General features: G+C 43.6%; 1 protein-coding gene across 3 annotated transcripts in view; it reads right to left on the bottom strand.

Moving 5' to 3' along the window:
- Positions 1–21,167, bottom strand: part of GPC3 (glypican 3) — a 225,059-nt gene that overhangs the window by 79,289 nt on the left and 124,603 nt on the right. For 2 of the 3 annotated variants that reach the window (XM_060270435.1, XM_060270437.1), the window contains exons 4-5: positions 16,922–17,055; positions 12,876–13,001 (exon numbers count right to left, since the gene is read on the bottom strand). In XM_060270435.1, coding sequence (XP_060126418.1) covers positions 12,876–13,001; positions 16,922–17,055 — 260 coding nt within the window. The remainder of the gene's footprint in view (positions 1–12,875; positions 13,002–16,921; positions 17,056–21,167) is intronic. The other variant, XM_060270436.1, reaches the window with a different exon arrangement.

Here is a 21,167-nt window from a genome sequence, read left to right as displayed (position 1 = left end):
TTTGGAATTAGGGGGAATTTTATGGAGGGAATCAATTCAATATATAAAAGACAATTTGCTAAATTAATTTTGAATGGAGAGGTTATGGAGGAATTTGAGATTGGGAAAGGAACAAGACAGGGTTCTCTCCTCTCCCCATTACTATTCATCCTGTCAATTGAATTCCTGCTAGTGGATATCAAGGAAGACAAAGAAATTAAGGGAATTAGAGTAAAAGGGAGAGAATATAAAATTAACGCATTTGCGGATGGCATGATAGTGATGTTAGAAGAACCAGAAGAATCGGTTAAAAATTTAAGAGAATTTTTTTAAAAAATTGAAAAAGTATCAGGGCTTAAAATTAATGAAAACAAAACAAAAGGGATGGCCAAAAATATAAGAAAAGAAGAAATAAATAAATTGGAGAAATCTATAGGATGGGAAATAGTAAAAAAATTCAAATATTTAGGTGTTATAATTAGCGCAAATAACACGGATCTATTTGAAAACAATTATGGGAAATTATGGAAGGAGATTAAAAAGGACATGGAAAGGTGGAAAGAACTGAAGCTCTCCTTCTCGGGTAGAATTGCGACAATTAAAAGATATTATTCTTGTTCCAGATGCTGCCCATAGTAGGGGAAAAAAGAAACATTTGATAACTGGAGAAAAGATCTATGTCATTTTATTTGGCTTGGGGGGAAAGCAAGGATACAGTATAAATTGCTCACTGATGTCAAAGAGAGGGGAGGATGGGGAGTCCCGGACCTTAGAATCTACCATGCATCCGCCTGCTTGTATTGGCTTAAGGAATGGCTGTCATTGGAAGACGAGGAAATTTTGGAAGTAGAAGGGTTTAGGAACATAACCAGATGACATACATATTTACTACAGGGAGATGGGAGAAAGTTCAAACAATTTACGGATCATAGAATCATAGAATCATAGAATCATAGAATCATAGAGTTGGAAGAGACCACAAGGGCCATCCAGTCCAACCCCCTGCCAAGCAGGAAACACCATCAAAGCATTCCTGACAGATGGCTGTCAAGCCTCTGCTTAAAGACCTCCAAAGAAGGAGACTCCACCACACTCCTTGGCAGCAAATTCCACTGCCGAACAGCTCTTACTGTCATGAAGTTCTTCCTAATGTTTAGGTGGAATCTTCTTTCTTGAAGTTTGAATCCATTGCTCCGTGTCCGCTTCTCTGGAGCAGCAGAAAACAACCTTTCTCCCTCCTCTATATGACATCCTTTTATATATTTGAACATGGTTATCATATCACCCCTTAACCTTCTCTTCTCCAGGCTAAACATACCCAGCTCCCTAAGCCGTTCCTCATAAGGCATCGTTTCCAGGCCTTTGACCATTTTGGTTGCCCTCTTCTGGACACGTTCCAGCTTATCAGTATCCTTCTTGAACTGTGGTGCCCAGAACTGGACACAGTACTCCAGGTGAGGTCTGACCAGAGCAGAATACAGTGGTACTATTACTTCCCTTGATCTAGATGCTATACTCCTATTGATGCAGCCCAGAATTGCATTGGCTTTTTTAGCTGCTGCATCACACTGCTGACTCATGTCAAGTTTGTGGTCTACCAAGACTCCTAGATCCTTTTCACATGTACTGCTCTCAAGCCAGGTGTCTCCCATCCTGTATTTGTGCCTTTCATTTTTTTTGCCCAAGTGTAGTACTTTACATTTCTCCTTGTTAAAATTCATCTTGTTTGCTTTGGCCCAGTTGTCTAATCTGTTAAGGTCATTCTGAAGTGTGATCCTGTCCTCTGGGGTGTTAGCCACCCCTCCCAATTTGGTGTCATCTGCAAACTTGCTCAGGATGCCCTCAAGCCCATCATCCAAGTCATTGATAAAGATGTTGAACAAGACTGGGCCCAAGACAGAACCCTGTGGCACCCCACTAGTCACTACTCTCCAGGATGAGGAGGAGCCATTGATGAGCACCCTTTGGGTTCGGTCAGTAAGCCAGTTACAAATCCACTGAATGGTAGCATTGTCTAGCCCACATTTTACCACCTTCTTTACAAGAATATCATGGGGCACCTTGTCAAAGGCCTTGCTGAAATCAAGATAGGCTACATCCACAGCGTTCCCTTCATCTACCAGGCTTGTAATTCTGTCAAAAAATGAGATCAGATTAGTCTGACATGACTTATTTTTCAGGAACCCGTGCTGACTTTTAGTGATCACAGAGTTTCTTTCTAGGTGCACACAGACTGTTTGCTTAATGATCTGCTCTAGAATCTTTCCTGGTATTGATGTCAGGCTGACTGGGCGGTAATTGTTTGGGTCCTCTCTTTTCCCCTTTTTGAAAATAGGGACAACATTTGCCCTCCTCCAGTCTGCTGGAACTTCGCCTGTTCTCCAGGAATTTTCAAAGATTATTGCCAGTGGTTCTGAAATCACCTCTGCCAGTTCTTTTAATACTCTTGGATGTAGTTCATCTGGCCCTGGAGACTTGAATACATCTAAACTAGCCAAGTATTCTTGTACTACCTCCTTACTTATTCTGGGCTGTGTTTCCCCTGCTGAATCATCTGCTCCATATTCTTCAGGTTGGGCGTTGTTTTCTTTCTTGGAGAAGACTGAGGCAAAGAAGGCATTGAGGAGTTCTGCCCTTTCTCTGTCCCCTGTTTGCATTTCACCATCTTCTCCTCTGAGTGACCCCACTGTTTCCTTGTTTTTCCTTTTGCTACGGACATACCCATAAAAGCCCTTTTTGTTGCTTTTAACCTCTCTAGCGAGCCTGAGTTCATTCTGTGCTTTAGCTTTTCTGACTTTGTCTCTACACGTGCTGGCTATATGTTTGAATTCCTCTCTGGAGATTTCCCCCCTTTTCCATTTTTTGTACATATCCCTTTTAAATCTTAACTCAGTCAAAAGTTCTTTAGATAGCCAGCCTGGCTTCTTTAGGCACCTTCCATGTTTCCGTCTCATTGGTATTGCCTGAAGTTGTGCTTTTAATATCTCCCTTTTAACAAACTCCCAACCATCATGAACTCCCTTCCCTTTTAGTATTACTGTCCATGGGATTTCACCCAGCGTTTCCCTAAGTTTTCTGAAGTCGGCTTTCTTAAAGTCTAGAATTTGGACCTTAGTATGCTTGGTTGCTCCTTTCCGCTGGATAATAAACTCCAGAAGAGCATGGTCACTCCCACCTAATGATCCTGCCACTTCTACCCCACTAACCAAGTCATCACTATTGGTTAGGACCAGATCTAAAATGGCTGATCCTCTTGTTGCTTCTCCCACTTTCTGGACAATGAAGTTGTCTGCAAGGCCAGTGAGGAATCTGTTCGACCTTATGCTCTTGGCTGAGTTTGACATCCAACAAATATCAGGATAGTTGAAATCCCCCATTACTACTATCTCACTTCCTTTGGAATGCTTGGCCATCTGTTCCAGGAAGGCATCATCTGTGTCCTCAGTTTGGCTTGGGGATCTATAGTAAACTCCCACAATGAGATCACTGTTGTTTTTCTCTCCCTTAATTTTGACCCAGATACTCTCAATTTGGCTTTGAAGTTTTAAATCCTGGATCTCTTCACAGGTATACATATCCCTAACATATAAAGCTACTCCTCCTCCTTTCCTGTTTGGTCTATTTCTCTTAAATAGATTGTATCCCTCTATTACTACATTCCAGTCATGAGACTCATCCCACCAGGTTTCAGTGATGCCTATTATGTCATATTTAGTTTGCTGTACCAAGAGCTCAAGTTCATCTTGTTTATTTCCCATGCTCTGTGCATTAGTATACAGACATTGAAGACCGTTGATCATTCCCCCATGTCTCTTATTTAAGGATATTTTCGTCCCACCACTAGGTCTGCATGCTGCTTGCTCCATTTGGTCCTTGACATTTGGATGATCATCTTCAGCATTTGATAGACTCCTACCTTCAGGACAACTGTCTCCCTCCCCCACATAAGTCAGTTTAAAGCCCTCCTGATGAGGTTTTTGAGTTTTGTGGCAAAAACATTCCTCCCAACTTTTGTGAGGTGCAGTCCATCACTTGCCAGAAGTCCATCTTCAAGAAACTGCAGACCGTGATCTAGGATCGTGATCATGTTATTAAAAAAACCAATATTTAGAACCTGGTTGGAATTTAAAGACTTAATGGAACCTAAAACACCTTGGTGGGCTTCTCCACTGGAAATGACAACAATGGGAGGGAAAAACAAGAAAGGGAATTGGCTAACCTACCATGATTTAATAGAAAAGAAAGAAGATCAATTAGTGCTAAAATCATATGAACAGATAAAATCCAACTGTACCAGTTGGTTACAATACCTTCAGGTACAAAGTTTATTTAAAGAGCATAAAACAATAGGATTTGCAAGGGAAAAATCTAAAATTCAAGAATTAATAATCAATAATAAGGTCAAACCATTATCAAAAATTTATAAATATCTCCTGGAATGGGAGCTAAAAGATGAGGAGATAAAGTGTGTAATGGTTAGGTGGGCACAGGATTTGGGAAAGCCAATTTATAAAGCTCAATGGGACAGGCTGTGGAAATCAACAATGAAATTCACAGCCTGTACTGGAATTAAAGAAAATATGATGAAAATGCTATATCAATGGCACCTCACACCAAATAAAATTGCTAAAATATATAAAAATGGAGATAAAAATTGCTGGAAATGCCATAGTAAAATAGGAGATTATATACATTGCTGGTGGGGTTGTGAAAAAATTAAGAAATTCTGGGGAGAAGTCTACAAAGAACTGAAAAAGATGGTAAGGGTTACCTTTCAAAAAAACCAGAATATTTCCTATTAAGTCTTTTACCAGAAAATTTTCCAGAGGATAGAAAAAACATTTTCCTTTATGGTTGTGCAGCAGCAAGACTGCTCATAGGACAAAAATGGAAAAAAGAAGAGGCACCCAATATAACAGAATGGCAGATAAAACTGGTGGAGTTCATGAATTTGGATAAAATGACTGCCGCAATAAGAAATGTACCGAAACAAAGACTAATTAAAAATGGGAATATATAGATGATTATTTTAGGAAGAAAAATGTAAAAACAGAATTAGTGGTTTGTTTAGCTTAGAGGATCACAGGGGATTTACAAAGGAAATGGGATAAGAAAGATATGTATAAAGATTTTTTTTGCTTTCAGAATAATGGTAACGCAAGAAAGGAAAGAACTCGAAAGATAAGCGATGAGTAAAAGTTTGGAAGTGGTTTTTATTTGTATATGAAAGTTTGATTTATGTAACAAAATTGGAAAAAATGTATTGGTTTTTTCTCTCTTTTATTATTGCATTACTGTACTGTTTTTAAAATGAATCAATAAAGCTTATTTTTAAATATAAAAAGAAAGAAAGAAATGCCTACTTCACACAGCTCATAGTTAAACTGGGGCATGGGCTCCCTCAGAAGGTAGTGGTGGCCACCATCTGGGATGGCTTGAAAAGAGGATTAGACACATTCATGGAGAAGAAGGCTATAGATGGCTACTAGCCAGGATGGCTATGCTTGGCCTCCATGGCCAGAGGCAGGAATGCTGCTGAACACCAGTTGCTGGAAACCGCAGAGGCAAGGAGGCTGTTCTCCTATTGATGCAGCCCAGAATTGCATTGGCTTCTTGAGCTGCTGCATCACACTGCTGACTCATGTCAAGTTGGTGGTCTACCAAGACTCCTAGAGTCTTTCCTCTTGTTGAAAGTTGAGGAAAGGAAGAGCCATAGGAGGAACAGGTACCAGAAGAGGGGCTTATCATTTCCAGATTGAGAAAGTGAGTCTTAAGAACAGATTTTTAATTTTATTGACTGCATTCCAGGACATAGGCAAGAAAGGAAGGCCTCATATTGTCAGTGGTTTTGGTAATGACTCCATTCTTACGCAGGGCATGTCCAAACCTCTGGTGATGTGGAGCATTGTTATTATTTGTTTTAGTTGAAAAGCATCAAAATAAAATGGTCTATAGAGGTATTTTTGGCAAATCTGTTGTGCTTACGCTTTGTTGTTGTAGCATTCTATGAGTGTATTGCTGCTTCATTAGAGCCTTGGTGGGTTTGTCTATTGGCAGAACTTGAGATAGAAATGGAAAGCAAGGTAAGGTGTAGTAATACAACTGAGTCGTGAAAAGCCTGTTTGTTTCCACCTGCAAATAGGTCAGATTGGAAGCAAGGCTGGTGCCATTTCTTTTTGTACAGTTGCTTTAAGTCTTTAGTTAGTGTCACCCCCAGGTATCTGAACCCTAAATAACATGGCTAGAAGCCAGAGGAGGTTTGCATATGGTTTCTTGCTTCTCCAGGGATATTATTATCGTGGATTTGAAAATATTTTATTATCGTGGATTTGAAAATAGAATCACAGAATCATGTTGACTCATGTCAAGTTTGTGATCTACCAAGACTCCTAGATCCTTTTCACATGTACTGCTCTCAAGCCAGGTGTCACCCATCCTGTATTTGTGCCTTTCATTTTTTTTGCCCAAGTGTAGTAGCTTACATTTCTCCTTGTTAAAATACATCTTGTTTGCTTTGGCCCAGTTGTCTAATCTGAATATTTTATTTGATTCCTGCTGTTTGTATATATGTGGTCTACAAGGTGGAGCATTTCTCCACTCCAAATTTCATTTTGTTTCACAAAGATTTAATAAAGCTGCATTCAACTCTGCCTAAGGCTTTGAATGGATCCAAGGAAATGAAGGCTGCCTGAATTTTGCTCGAGGAAATTTTACAAACGACTTTCAAGGCTTGGTGTATAGAGTAGAATATGTGTTGCTTTGGAATAAATCCTGTTTGATGGAGAGATATCAACACATTCAACCTCTTTACCATTACTGCTGACAATATTTTTTTCATCTTGATCAATTAAGAAAATTGGAAAGTAAGATCCTAAAAGAGCCGAGTCTTTATCAGGTTTTTATACAACCGCTATCTTGGAGCGTCCTAAGGATTCAAGAATAGCCCCACCTTCAAGTATATTGCTAAAAATTTTAGTGAGCCATGGAGCAAGTTCAGTTTTAATACTTTTTGTAGAATTTGGCACCCAGAGGCGTAGCAAGATGCGGTACCCGGTGCGGAAAATTTCTTGTCACCCCCCTCCCAAACATTGAAATTATTAAAAGAAGGAAAAATAAGATACTTACAGTTGCAAGTGTTATTTTCTGGTTTATTTACTTAACATTGTGAGCGTAAGCACTTTAAAAAAAATGTTCCCCTAACTTTGTTCTCACACCCCACCTTTCCTCCTGTGCGTTCCAGGGGTTGGGTCCTGAGTTGAGGGAGTTTTTCCTTCTCTCCTTCCCTCCCCCCTCTGCTTATTTGCTAGCCCAGTGGTTCCCAACAGGTGGTCCGGGGACCCCCAGGGGTCCGCGAGCTATGCCAGAGGGGTCCGCAAGATGCTATTAGAATAAAAAATATATTAAATATATTTCGTATGATAACAGATTTTTTGTTTTGGCCGCTTCCTGCATGAGCAGAGTCTAGCGCAAAACTAGAATTAGATAGAGGCAGTAGTTCTGTTGTATGCCATTAGGTGGCACTTTACAAACACTACTGTTTTGCAAAGAGGCAGCGTGCGCATTCTACTAACGCTCACCTCCCCAAGATGCTTTGCGTGCGTCGGCTTCATTTGTGCGCTACTGCGCAGGTACCCTGTCTTCTCCATTCCCCTCCCTCCTCCCTGGCGCGCACTGCCTCTTTGCAAAACAGTAGTGTTTGTAAACAAAGCGTTGTTTTTCGCGGAAGCTACAGTTCGCGTAGTTAAAAATGGACCGTTGGTTAAAAAGTGGTTCGTTAAAACGACAAAGGCCTACACATGAAGAGGAAGATAATGCATTTGATGTTCAAGCAAGTAAGTCAGTGACTCTCGAACCGATCTTGCCAGTGTCCATTGAACCTAAATCGTCGGCGTCCCTTGAACCTAACCCTTCCAAGGTCAGTGTTAAGCTTACTGGAAAAATTAGATTAGGAATTAGATTTAGGATTAGGAATTAATGGGGGTCCTTGTCACAATAGCGGCTCGATGAGGGGTCCTCGAGAAAATTTTGTTGGGAACCCCTGTGCTAGCCTGTCTCCTTCCCATCCTCTCCCTCCCTGCCTGCCTCCTTCAGCAGCCCGGGAGTGTGGGATGCTGCACGCCTGCAACTCCCAAGCCTCCCCCGAGCTGTTAAAACGAGGGGGGAAGGCTGCTGGCAAAGCGGCACAGCTCCTCCTTCCCCCAATGACTCGGGATAGGCTTGGGAGTCACCAAATGTCACCTTCCCTAATCGATGACACCCAGGGTAGTCCACCCCCACCGCACCTTCCTACGACTCTGGTGGCACCAAATCCACCAGGAGCTGGGGATTCCCCATTTTTAGTGTTTTGCTAATGGAGAACACCCCCAATTCTTGTAGTGGACTATTAAGAAATTACCCTTGATCTGGTGTAGGCATGCTTATCAAAGATGATGTTATAAAGTTCTCCGTTATTTGCATGTCAGAATTACTTGGGAGCTGTGGTTAAACCACTGAGCCTAGGGCTTGCTAATCAGAAGGTCGGCGGTTCGAAACCCTGTGACGGGGTGAGCTTCCGTTGCTCAGTCCCAGCTCCTGCCAACCTAGCAGTTCGAAAGCACCTCAAAATGCAAGTAGATAAATAGGAACCGCTACAGTGGGAAGGTAAACAGCGTTTCCATGTGCTGCTCTGGTTTGCCAGAAGCGGCTTTGTCATGCTGGCCACATGACCTGGAAGCTATACGCCGGCTCCCTCGGCCAATAACGCGAGATGAGCGTGCAACCCCAGAGTCGGTCACGACTGGACCTAATGGTCAGGGGTCCCTTTACCTATAAGTCGGAAGAGAAAGTGCTGAAGACCTTATTAATATCCTATAGTGCAGGGGTGGCCAATTCCCAAGACACTGCGATCTACCTCATAGAGCAGGGGTCAGCAAACTTTTTCAGCAGGGGGCCAGTCCACTGTCCCTCAGACCTTGTGGGGGGGCCGGACTATATTTTGAAAAAAATATGAACGAATTCCTATGCCCCACAAATAACCCAGAGATGCATTTTAAATAAAAGGACACATTCTACTCATGTAAAAACACCAGGCAGCCCCCACAAATAACCCAGAGATGCATTTTAAATAAAAGGACACATTCTACTCATGTAAAAACATGCTGATTCCTGGACCGTCCGCGGGCCGGATTTAGAAGGCGATTGGGCCGCATCCGGCCCCCGGGCCTTAGTTTGGGGAACCCCTGTCATAGAGTTAAAAACTGGCAGTGATCTACCCCCTTTTTGGGGTTCAGGTCAAAGTGGTTGAGCTTTTTTTTTTAGGAAGGAAAGCCCTGTTTTTGGGGGGGGGGTACAGGCCAACACTGTTGAACTTTTTTGGGGGGAGCCAAAGTTGTTGAGCTTGTTTGTGGGGAGCCAGTGATCTACCGGTAGATCACAACCTACCTGTTGGACGTGCCTGCTATAGTGTATTTCACCTGCTTCTGTCCATGTTGAGGCAATTGAGTTCAAATGCTAGTAACTTGAGGCCCTTATCTCCAATTTCATAGTATTTGCCTTAAGTTTACTCTTTGCCGCATTAATGTTGCTTATTTCCAGTGACTGCCATTCATGTTTTTTAGACTGAAGAAGGTGGGATGCTTTACCCCCCTGTTTGTTCATTTATATGCTCTTTCAAGATGTCTGAATCTGTTGTTCCTGTTGCCATGTTAGGGATAGCCTGGTTTTCCAGGTCTTGCTGGTTTCTGCAATGCAATGGCTTCTCAGTACCACCTTCACAGCATCCCAGAGGGTTCATGGCTCCATGCCTGGAGTGTTATTGCTTTCTTAATAATCTTCTATTGGTTTGATGCAGGTTTGATGCAGCCAGCGCTTGGGTGAAAGTTCAATTGGCAAGTAATGCAGAAAGCTTTTGTCCATGCAATGTCTCCCTTGACTGGTGCATGGTCTGAGACAGTTGCTATTCCGTTTTTCTGCCACTCTGACTTTTTGCATGAGTCCTGAAGAAATCAATATGCAATCATAATGGGAATAAATAAAGCAGTGTGGGAAAAATCTGAAGTCCCTGGGGCAGGTGTCACTATAATCGCATCAGACCATGAGCACTGCTTATTAGCAATGTTTAGTGCCTGAGCTGTTGTTTGACTTTGCACTGTGGCTCTTGTCCATAGAGTCATTGAGGCAGATGTTCCCACCCCATAATATTATGGAGACTTTTGCAAAAGCCTTGAGATTGTTCAGTGTGAATTTTAAGAATGATGATTGATTGGTGCATACAAAGCTCCCAGGGTGTATAGTTCTCTGGGAAGCATCCCCTTTACAAAAACATCCGTTTTACAAAGGCGAATCTGCCATTAAGATCTGTGATGGTACTGTATACTGCATTACAAAGGAGCATTTCTGGGTAATAATAACTGTCACTCCTCTTGCTTTTGATGTGCCAGCTCCACCTATTTGTAATTCTAGCTGCCTTCCCTTGAGGTTCTATACCCAGAATTTATCTTTTGCTCAGTTTCCTGAAGAAACACAGTTTCTGGTTATTATTATTTTGGAAACGCTTTGATTCCTGCCCTCATAGCTGCCAAGTTTTCCCTTTTCTCGCGAGGAAGCCTATTCAGCATAAGGGAAAATCCCTTTTAAAAAGGGATAACTTGGCAGCTATGCCTGCCCTTTAACCGGGCTTCCAAGCCCTTTTACATTCAATGTCAGTACCTTAATTAAGCCGCTAGATGGAGCTCTTGTGCTTGAAGTACAGTGGTACCTCAGGTTAAGTACTTAATTGGTCCCTGAAGTCCTGAAGCGTACTTAACCTGAAGTGAACTTTCCCATTGAAAGTAATGGAAAGTGGATTAATCCGTTGCAGACGATGAAAAACACACTCTAAAACAGTACAGTCGTACCTTGGGTTACGAACTCCGCAAACCCGGAAGTATTTTCACCGCATGTGCATGCACAGAAGCGGCGTGCACGGTTTGCGCATGCGCAAAGCACGAAAATCACGGAAATTGCGCTTTGCGCATGCACAAAATGGTACTTTGGGTTACGACCATTTCGGGTTACGAAATGCGTCCCGGAATGGATTGTGTTCGTAACCCAAGGTACCACTGTAATTTAACATGAATTTTACTGTCTAATGAGACCATTGATCCATAAAATGATGGCAATAATCAATGTACTGTACTATAAAATAAAGAAGACAGTATTTTAGATGAAAAAAATTTAACATGTTTTTTTTTCTTATGTGCACTGATGATAGTCAGTTTGGATGGGGGGCTTTTATCCATTTCTGCATTCACACAATCAACCAGTAGCTGAACTGGGTTCCACACAGTCACAAAAACATGCCACAAGTCAGTCCCATAAAATGAAGAACAAGTCACAGCCAAAAAACTGAAAAATCCTCACAAACAAGTCACACAAACAAGAGAGAGAAGAAGAGAGAGGGAAGAGCGGAGGGAGGGAGGGAGGGAAGGAAGGAAGGAAGGAAGGGGAGAGAGAGAGAGAGAGAGAAGGAAGGAAGGAAGGAAGGAAGGAAGGAAGGAAGGAAGGAAGGAAGGAAGGAAGGATGGAAGGGGTGACAGAGAGTGAAAGAAAGAGGGAGAAGGAAGGAAGGAAGGGTGGAAAGAAGGGTGGAAGCTTGGAGGAAGGTCGGAAGGGGCTCCCGTGTAAGTGGCTCTTGCTCTGCTCGCTTTACAGGGAACCGGGAGACGGGACCCCTCCTCCCGGCTCCCTGTAAAGCGAGCGGAGTGGGAGCTGCTTACACAGGAGCAAAGGGGGAGGACCTCCCCCCCATGTCGTTGTCAGTGGCATGCGCCTCTCCGAACCCTGAGACGGGTCCTGTGCTTGCTCTTGCAAGCGGCTCTACTCATCCCTCCCCCCCCCCGCCTTTGCCATTGACAGCAGGCACTTCTCGCTGAACACGGGGGAGGCGGCGAAGGAGATGCTTGCTGGCTCCTCCCCACCGCCTCCGTTAGCAGAAACAGACTTGTTTTTGCAAACGGAGCTGGTGGGGAAGAACCAGCCAGCATCTCCTCCGCCGACCCTGCTTCTCGCTGAATCCAGCATCCAAGCTCTTCTCATGATCGGATTTGGAGTCCAAAGCATAGCTGTCATGTTCTCCCTTTTTATTTATTTTTTATGGTTATTTTTATTAGTTTTTCAAAAAAAAGATACAAAATAGAAATAGAAAAATACACAAACAAAAAGAAAAATACAACAAGAAAAAAATAAGAAAGAATAAAGAAAAACAAAAAATTCCATACATCATTTACTATTGTAATTCTTGTATCAGTGACTTCCTCCATCCCCCCACCCACGTTTCTAATAGTTGCTATTTCAGCGCTAACATTTTCAACATTCTTCACTTTTTCTAATACCAAACTTCTTATAACTATTATCAACCCAATTCTTATTTTAAATCTATGCATTTATACATTAGCTCTTGTACTCTAAAAGTCACAAATCTTACTCCTTACTTCTTTAAACTATTGCTTCTATGGCATCTTTGTACTTCCACAACCCTTATTGTCCATTTTTTAATTTATAATTCTTTTCCAAATAAATCTTAAATTTCTTCCAGTCTTCCTCCACCATCTTCTTTCCCTTTTCGCGGATTCTCCCAGTCAGTTCAGACAATTCCATATATTCCATCAACTTCATCCTTCAAGTTCTCCCTTTTAAAAAGGGAAATTCCCTTATGCTGAATAGGCTTCCGCGCGAGAAAAGGGAAAACTTGACAGCTATGGTCCAAAGACACATGGAAAATCTGCTGCAGATGGACAGCATAATACTACTACTAAGAATGTCAAGCATAACAACAACAACAACAACAACAACAACAACAACAACAACAACAACAACAACATCTCAGAAATGCAGGGTCACTAATGGAGAAGGAAACAAAAGAAATGGATTCATTTTACCTTTCTACAACTTCTTGGCCATTCCAGCAATGGGTATTATTATGTGCAGTGGAGCTGCGGCTGCAGATGTATTCTGGCAAACTGCTGTAGAAACCACTGTGGGCTCTGAGTTTTGTGATAAGTTCCCTGAAACAAAGCAGAGGTGCCAAAAATGAAACTAAAGGCTTAAACTAGGAATGCTATTGTTTTAAACTAGTTCACAAACCAGTCTTGAATCACAACAGAAAGCATTTAGCAGACGCAAACATACAATGAGTTCATATGCTTGTCCTCCAGTGTTTGGTTCCTTGGATTTGCATGGTGATTTAAGTGGTTTACAGTCTCTGTGTGGCTTAGTGGACTGAAATGCTACAGAGATGCTTTGGGGATTCCTCCTGCAACAGCTTTGACCTGGGGTCAGCAACCTTTTTCAGCCGTGGGCCGGTCCACCGTCCCTTAGACCAAGTGGTGGGCCAGACTATATTTCCCTATGCCCCACAAATAAACCAGAGATGCATTTTAAATAAAAGCACACATTCTACTCATGTAAAAACACCAGACAGGCCCCACAAATAACCCAGAGGTGCATTTTCAATAAAAAGACATATTCTACTCATGTAAAAACACGCTGATTCCCGGACCGTGGGCCGGATTGAGAAGGCGATTGGGCCGCATCCGGCCCACAGGCCTTAGGTTGCCTACCCCTGGCTTTGACCAATATTTAAACATGACGTTGTAATGCTTTCCTCTGCCACTAGGTGCTGCTGGAGGATTGCAGCAGTTTTGGCTTCTGCAATAGGCAGAGGATGCAGAAAAACAGCATTAAGCACATAGCAAAAGTCAACTACGGAAAAAGTACGTAGCTAAGTTTCCCTGTTGCAGCAGAACCCACACAACGTCCCAGAGCACCCCGAAGACCAACACATTTGTTATGGCACACACAGCCTGCTCATAAAGCTGCTGCCTTATCCCAGATGTTGCTATTTGTGCATCCAGACCAGAATGATCTGCTTTTGGGCAGAGGCCGCCCTCCCGGTTATGGGAAGAGGCTCCTTCCCTTCCCCAACACCCAGATCTATCTCAGTGCAGATGCTGCCAGGGAATGAGCCTGCATGTGGAATGCTCTATCTGCCCCAGGGGTGGGCGGAAGATATACAACCTTCTAAGATGATCCAATAATTTGGTAACTATTCAATAATACTGATTAGGGGTGCATTGAGACAATCCAATACAGATCTCCATGTGTTGCCTTTGAGCTGGACCTACTGCTTCCTGTGTGTGTGTGTGCATAGGCAAATGATTTGGCTCGCTCCAATGTCTTCTTTTGCAGTGACTTCAGTTGGGTTTTCCTTGAATTTCCAGGGTTAGTAATGGAACTTGCACACCATTCTCTGGAAACTGAAGCCACTTCTCTTTACAGTGTCCCAAAATCATTAGTTGTGCTCCTCGGTGTTCTTCCCATGCCCCTAGAATCATAGAATCATAGAGTTGGAAGAGACCACAAGGGCCATCCAGTCCAACCCCCTGCCAAGCAGGAAACACCATCAAAGCATTCTTGACAGGTGGCTGTCAAGCCTCTGCTTAAAGACCTCCAAAGAAGGAGACTCCACCACACTCCTTGGTAGCAAATTCCACTGCCGAACAGCTCTTACTGTCAGGAAGTTCTTCCTAATGTTGAGGTGGAATCTTCTTTCTTGTAGTTTGAATCCATTGCTCCGTGTCCGCTTCTCTGGAGCAGCAGAAAACAATCTTTCTCCCTCCTCCATATGACATCCTTTCATATATTTGAACATGGCTATCATATCACCCCTTGACCTTCTCTTCTCCAGGCTAAACATACCCAGCTCCCTAAGCCGTTCCTCATAAGGCATCGCTTCCAGGCCTTTGACCATTTTGGTTGCCCTCTTCTGGACACCTTCCAGCTTGTCAGTATCCTTCTTGAACTGTGGTGCCCAGAACTGGACACAGTACTCCAGGTGAGGTCTGACCAGAGCAGAATACAGTGGTACTATTACTTCCCTAGATCTAGATGCTATACTCCTATTGATGCAGCCCAGAATTGCATTGGCTTTTTTAGCTGCTGCATCACACTGCTGACTCATGTCAAGTCTGTGGTCTACCAGGACTCCTAGGTCCTTTTCACATGTACTGCTCTCAAGCCAGGTGTCTCCCATCCTGTATTTGTGCCTTTCATTTTTTTTGCCCAAGTGTAGTACCTTACATTTCTCCTTGTTAAAATTCATCTTGTTTTCTTTGGCCCAGTTGTCTAATCTGTTAAGGTCATTTTGAAGTGTGATCCTGTCCTCTGGGGTATTAGCCACCCCTCCCAATTTGGTGTCGTCTGCAAACTTGCTTAGGATGCCCTCAAGCCCATCATCCAAGTCATTGATGAGGAACATTTCTAATGTTACAGAGCAATCTATTAAGTTGGATCAAGTGTTAACACTTTTGTCATTGGACATTAATATCAATTCAGTTCTGCAGCACAGGGAGCTGGTCAGCTTCCAATGGTCTGCTGCTCACTTGGTGAGCAACAATGGAACTCTAAAGAAATTACTATTCAATGCTTAGAATGCCTTATGTGACAAGGAAATAAACGATAAATTGCAAGAACTCAGGCCAAAAGAAGATGGATTTCAAAAAAATCTTCACAAGGTTTTATTGATGTGATGCGGAGTTTAAATGGGAATCAATCCCAATGTTGAAGGCAAATAAAGATAAATTCCAGTAAAAATCAGGACAAGGCCCTGTTTCGACTATTCTTCGTCAGCAAAGATTCACAGGTCAAAGTGTACCAAGTATGTTTGCCTTGCTAGCTCAAATTGTTTGCAGCACTTATGTGACAAGGAAGACTTGTAAGAGGCTCCTCAGAATAAGACGCTTTTGCTGGAGCCTGGCTTCTTTTTCTTTCACGCATCAATGCAAGCGAGAACAATCTGCCTCCACCTGCTACCCAACCTTTGACGTGGACAGGATATGTTAAAAGTTAGTAAATCTCAGGATTTTGCATGTGATAGTTACAGTGTGGGCTGGACCTTAAAGGCACAGAAAATAAGACTTGTAACTGGACCAGTGCTTTCTTGTTTACCTGGTTGTACTCATGATGAAACAATTTTTTTTCTTGTTGAAAGAACGAAAAATTACAGAATTACAAACCTGGTAGATGAAGGGAACGCTGTGGATGTAGCCTATCTTGATTTCAGCAAGGCCTTTGACAAGGTGCCCCATGATATTCTTGTAAAGAAGCTGGTGAAACAGGGAGAAATGTAAAGTACTACACTGGGGGGGAGGAAAGGCACAAATACAGGATGGGAGACGGCCCTGGTCAACAGTGTGATGCAGCAGCTAAAAAAAGCCAATGCAATTCTGGGCTGCATCAATAGGAGTATAGCATCTAGATCAAGGGAAGTAATAGTACCACTGTATTCTGCTCTGGTCAGACCTCACCTGGAGTACTGTGTCCAGTTCTGGGCACCACAGTTCAAGAAGGATACTGACAAGCTGGAACGTGTCTGGAAGAGGGCAACCAAAATGGTCAAAGGCCTGGAAACAATGCCTTATGAGGAACGGCTTAGGGAGCTGGGTATGTTTAGCCTGGAGAAGAGAAGGTTAAGAGGTGATATGATAGCCATGTGCAAATATATCAAAGGGTGTCATATAGAGGAGGGAGAACGGTTGTTTTCTGCTGCTCCAGAGAAGCGGACACGGAGCAATGGATTCAAACTACAAGAAAGAAGATTCCACCTCAACATTAGGAAGAACTTCCTGACAGTAAGAGCTGTTCGACAGTGGCATTTGCTGCCAAGGAGTGTGGTGGAGTCTCCTCCTTTGGAGGTATTTAAGCGGAGGCTTGACAGCCATATGTCAGGAATGCTTTGATGGTGTTTCCTGCTTGGCAGGGGGTTGGACTGGATGGCCCTTGTGGTCTCTTCCAACTCTAGGATTCTATGATTCTATGCACACAGTCCAGAGCTTCTTACAGGAAGGGGGTGGGGATAAAAATATAATACGTACATATTGAAAATAAATGGGAATCTTACGAAGATGACTGGCATTGGCTTTCTCACCTCCTTCTAGTGGACAAAGTTTCTTCATGTTGCACAGGAGCAACCCGTGTCATCTTCTCCTCAACAAAAAGGTCCTCAGGATACCAAGCAGACCGGGAATGCCTCTTCTGAGAAGGGCTGCATAGCTTGCCAATCTGAAAAAAATAATAAAACCGAAGAACCATGAACCTCTCTCCCTCCCTGATATAGTTGCTGAAAAGTTGATTCATTGTTCAAGGAAACAGAATAGAGAAAAACCCATAGACCAGCGGTTCCCAAGAGGTGGTCCGCAGACCCCCAGGGGTCTGCATGCTATGCCAGAGGGGTCCGCAAGTTGCTATTAGAATAAAAATATATTAAATATATTTTGTATGATAACAGATTTTTTGTTTTGGCCGCTTCCTGCATGAGCAGAGTCTAGCGCAAAACTAGAATTAGATAGAGGCAGTAGTTCTGCTGTATGTCGTTAGGTGGCGCTTTACAAACACTACTGTTTTGCAAAGAGGCAGCGCGCACATTCTACTAACGCTCACCTCCCCAAGATGCTTTGCGCGCGTCAGCTTCATTTGTGCGCTACTGCGCAGGTACCCTGTCTTCTCCATTCCCCTCCCTCCTCCCTGGCACGCGCTGCCTCTTTGCAAAACAGTAGTGTTTGTAAACAAAGCATTGTTTTTCGCGGAAGCTACAGTTTGCGTAGTTAAAAATGGACCGTTGGTTAAAAAGTGGTTCGTTAAAACGACAAAGGCCTACAGATGAAGAGGAAGATAATGCATTTGATGTTCAAGCAAGTAAGTCAGTGACTCTCGAACCGATCTTGTCAGTGTCCATTGAACCTAAATCGTTGGCGTCCCTTGAACCTAACCCTTCCAAGATCAGTGTTAAGCTTACTGGAAAAATTAGATTAGGAATTAGGAATTAGATTTAGGATTAGGAATTAATGGGGGTCCTTGTCACAATAGCGGCTTGATGAGGGGTCCTCAAGAAAATTTTGTTGGGACCCCCTGCCATAGACAATACTGTCTCCTAGTAAAGCAGTTGCCAGAACTGATGATCTGTGCCTCCCACTTCCCTCTACATCTCCTGAACCAGATGTTTTTACCTTGAACTCCATCAGGGAGAGGCCCCCTGTCTTAGCTGCCAAGTATCCCATTTTTCGCGGGAAACCCCCGGATTTAAATCCATTTCCCACTGTTGTCCTGAATGGAGAAAAATCCCGGAAATCCCCCGGATTTCCTACCTGCCGGGGAGCCTCCATTTTGGGTGCCGCTCTGCCCATGTGTGGGCATTGGAAATAGGGCAGAGTGGCACCAGAAGTCGCTTCTACGCATGCCTGGCGGCCATCTTAGTCACCAAGATGGCCACCGCCATGCGGCCACCACTAAGATGGCTGCCAGGCATGCGTAGAAGCGACTTCCGGTGCCGCTCTGCCCTATTTCCGATGCCCACACATGGGAAGAGCAGCCCCGGAAGTTGCTTCTAGGCAACTTCCGGTGCCGCACTGCTGCTGATCCCGCATTTTTCAGCGGGAGACTTGGCAGGTGCTCTTTGTTCTCCTAGATGCAAGGTCCTCCCGGCCCATGGAGACAAGGGAGGAGGGCAGCTGGATCCATTAGGACCAGGCTCCTTGTGAAGCTGCTGCAGCCTCTGTCCCTTAGCTGCTTGTTCTACTTTCTGCCTGTCCTAGAGTGCTTTCTGCCTCATCTTCCTCTCTCTCACTCAAGCTTCTTGCTTGTTCAGCATCCAACCATTCTGCCCCCGCTTCATCCTCTGACCTGTCTTCCGTGTCCCACCACCATCTCCCTGGCTCCGAGCCTTCCTGTTCTGGGGCCGCCCTTGGGGGTTCTCTAGCTGGAGCCACCCACCCCAGGGCCGTCTTAAGCATATCTAGCACCGTGGTGCAAAGATCCCTCGGGCGCCCCCCCCCTTTCCCAGAGTTGTTGACCTTTTTAAGGAAAGGTTCCCCAGAGTTCAATGTGGAAAATGAATCAACCCACAAAAAGTCACTAAAAGTCAATGTACAGTAGCTATATCAAACATTTTTTCAATTGGAGCCACGGTTAGTTTGCTTTCATCTCATTAGCACATACTGTATGCTTCGAATCCCAGTTAAGAGATTTTGTGTACTATTGGTCAGATAACGTTGTTAACATCAGTAGAATTCACACCACCAAAATGCTTGCCCCTAGCACATTTCACAGCTTCAACTGCTACAGACTGTCACTGAAAACAATGCATTGGTCAGTTTGAACCACGTCAAGTAAACTATGGAAGTAGCATATCCACAACACAAACTTTCTTTTCAAGTCTAATTCCAAAGTGGGTACAATCTGAGGGAGCCACTACTCCCAGCCTGTGAAAAGTAGTGGAACTTGGCTATCAGACATTTTGAAAATGTGATAGTTACAGTATATTCTTGCAGCCCAATGCCAGGTTCCAGGCATTGCAGTGGGTTGGACTAGATGACCCTTGGGGCACTTCCAACTTTACAATTCTAAGATTTAGTAAAAGGTCCTTACAACATAACACAGTTTAGTCCCATATGATTAAACAATTATAAATAAATGAGTCCCCCCCTGAGAATAATGCACTCAGATAAACTGGTTCGTGCAGATTTTATTGGGTAAGATACTTCAGTCATAATAAGAGGCTTTGTTGTTGTTGTTTAGTCGTGTCCGACTCTTCGTGTCCCCATGGACCAGAGTACACCAGGCACTCCTGTCTTGCACTGCCTCCCACAGTTTGGTCAGACTCATGTTGGTAGCTTCGAGAACACTGTCCAACCATCTCATCCTCTGTTGTCCCCTTCTCCTTGTGCCCTCAATCTTTCCCAACATCAGGGTCTTTTCCAGGGAGTCTTCTCTTCTCATGAGGTGGCCAAAGTCTCGGAGCCTCAGCTTCAGGCTCTGTCCTTCCTTAAGGGGCTGATTTCCTTAAGAATGGATAGGTTTGATCTGTCAGGAATGCTTTGATGGTGTTTCCTGCTTGGCAGGGGGTTGGACTGGATGGCCCTTGTGGTCTCTTCCAACTCTATGATTCTATGATCTTGCAGTCCATGGGACTCTCAAGAGTCTCCTCCAGCACCATAATTCAAAAGCATCAATTCTTCGGCGATCAGCCTTCTTTATGGTCCAGCTCTCACTTCCATACATCACTACTGGGAAAACCATAGCTTTAACTATACGGACCTTTGTCGGCAAGGTGATGTCTCTGCTTTTTAAGATGCTGTCTAGGTTTGTCATTGCTTTTCTCCCAAGAAGCAGGCGTCTTTTAATTTCGTGACTGCTGTCACCATCTGCAGTGATCAAGGAGCCCAAGAAAGTAAAATCTCTCACTGCCTCCATTTCTTCCTCTTCTATTTGCCAGGCTACATCCAGCCAAATCCTACTTAGGGCAGACCCTTTGAAATTAATGTTTGGATTTTTAATTCATTTCAGTGAGTCTACTCTGAGTAGGACTAGCATCCGAGGCAACCTGTGTGTGTGTGTGTGTGTGTGTGTGTGTGTGAGAGAGAGAGAGAGAGAGAGAGAGAGAGAGAGAGATGTAAATTTACACAGCAGGAGGATGGCAAATGAGGGCTGACAGCAAATGTAAAAGGATGGGACAGCTGCATATTCCTGCATTGCAGAGGGTTGGACTAGATGATCCTCAACAGGGTCCCTTCCAACTCTACAATACTATTATTCTAGGGGGAAGGAGCTATAACTCTCTCTCCCAGTGGGTCTAGGCACTACTATTATGGACAGATCCTACCTGTTGAAGGCTTTGTTTTAAAGGGACCGGAAATTGTGTTCTACCTGAGCTATACATATATCAGGTTTCTGTAGGGGTGCTTGGCATCTGTTGAAGGATGGAAGCCACCTTGAGTAAACCTTTTGAGAAAGAATGCAGGGTAAAAATGATAAAAAGAAACAAAAATTGGGTCAAGCTAGACATGACATTAACTGTGTGAACGTGAATAACCTAAATCTTTATTTTGTTATGTTTCCCCTAGGATTTTGCCCTATAGACAGGTCTTACGTTTCCCCAAACCTGTCTATGCCCCATTGATCTTAAATTGTTTAAGATGCTGTACTTAAAAAGATGGAAAGTACTCTCCTAATTGACACTTCTTTTTCTAGTGTAATGTTAAATCGGGTCCTCCCTGCAAGAGAGGACACGCGTTGCGGTGGGACCTGGCCATCAGGCCTAGGTGTTGGGGCGGGGACAAGTGGAGCAGCCACACCACCCTATTGGTGGTCCCTCTAACGGGGAGCAATTGGGCTATGGG

This window comes from Zootoca vivipara, chromosome Z (assembly GCF_963506605.1).
Source record: "Zootoca vivipara chromosome Z, rZooViv1.1, whole genome shotgun sequence".
Lineage (NCBI taxonomy): Eukaryota > Metazoa > Chordata > Lepidosauria > Squamata > Lacertidae > Zootoca > Zootoca vivipara.
The sequence above is the reverse complement of the archived record's forward strand: the minus strand, read 5'-3'. Positions and strand labels throughout refer to the sequence as shown.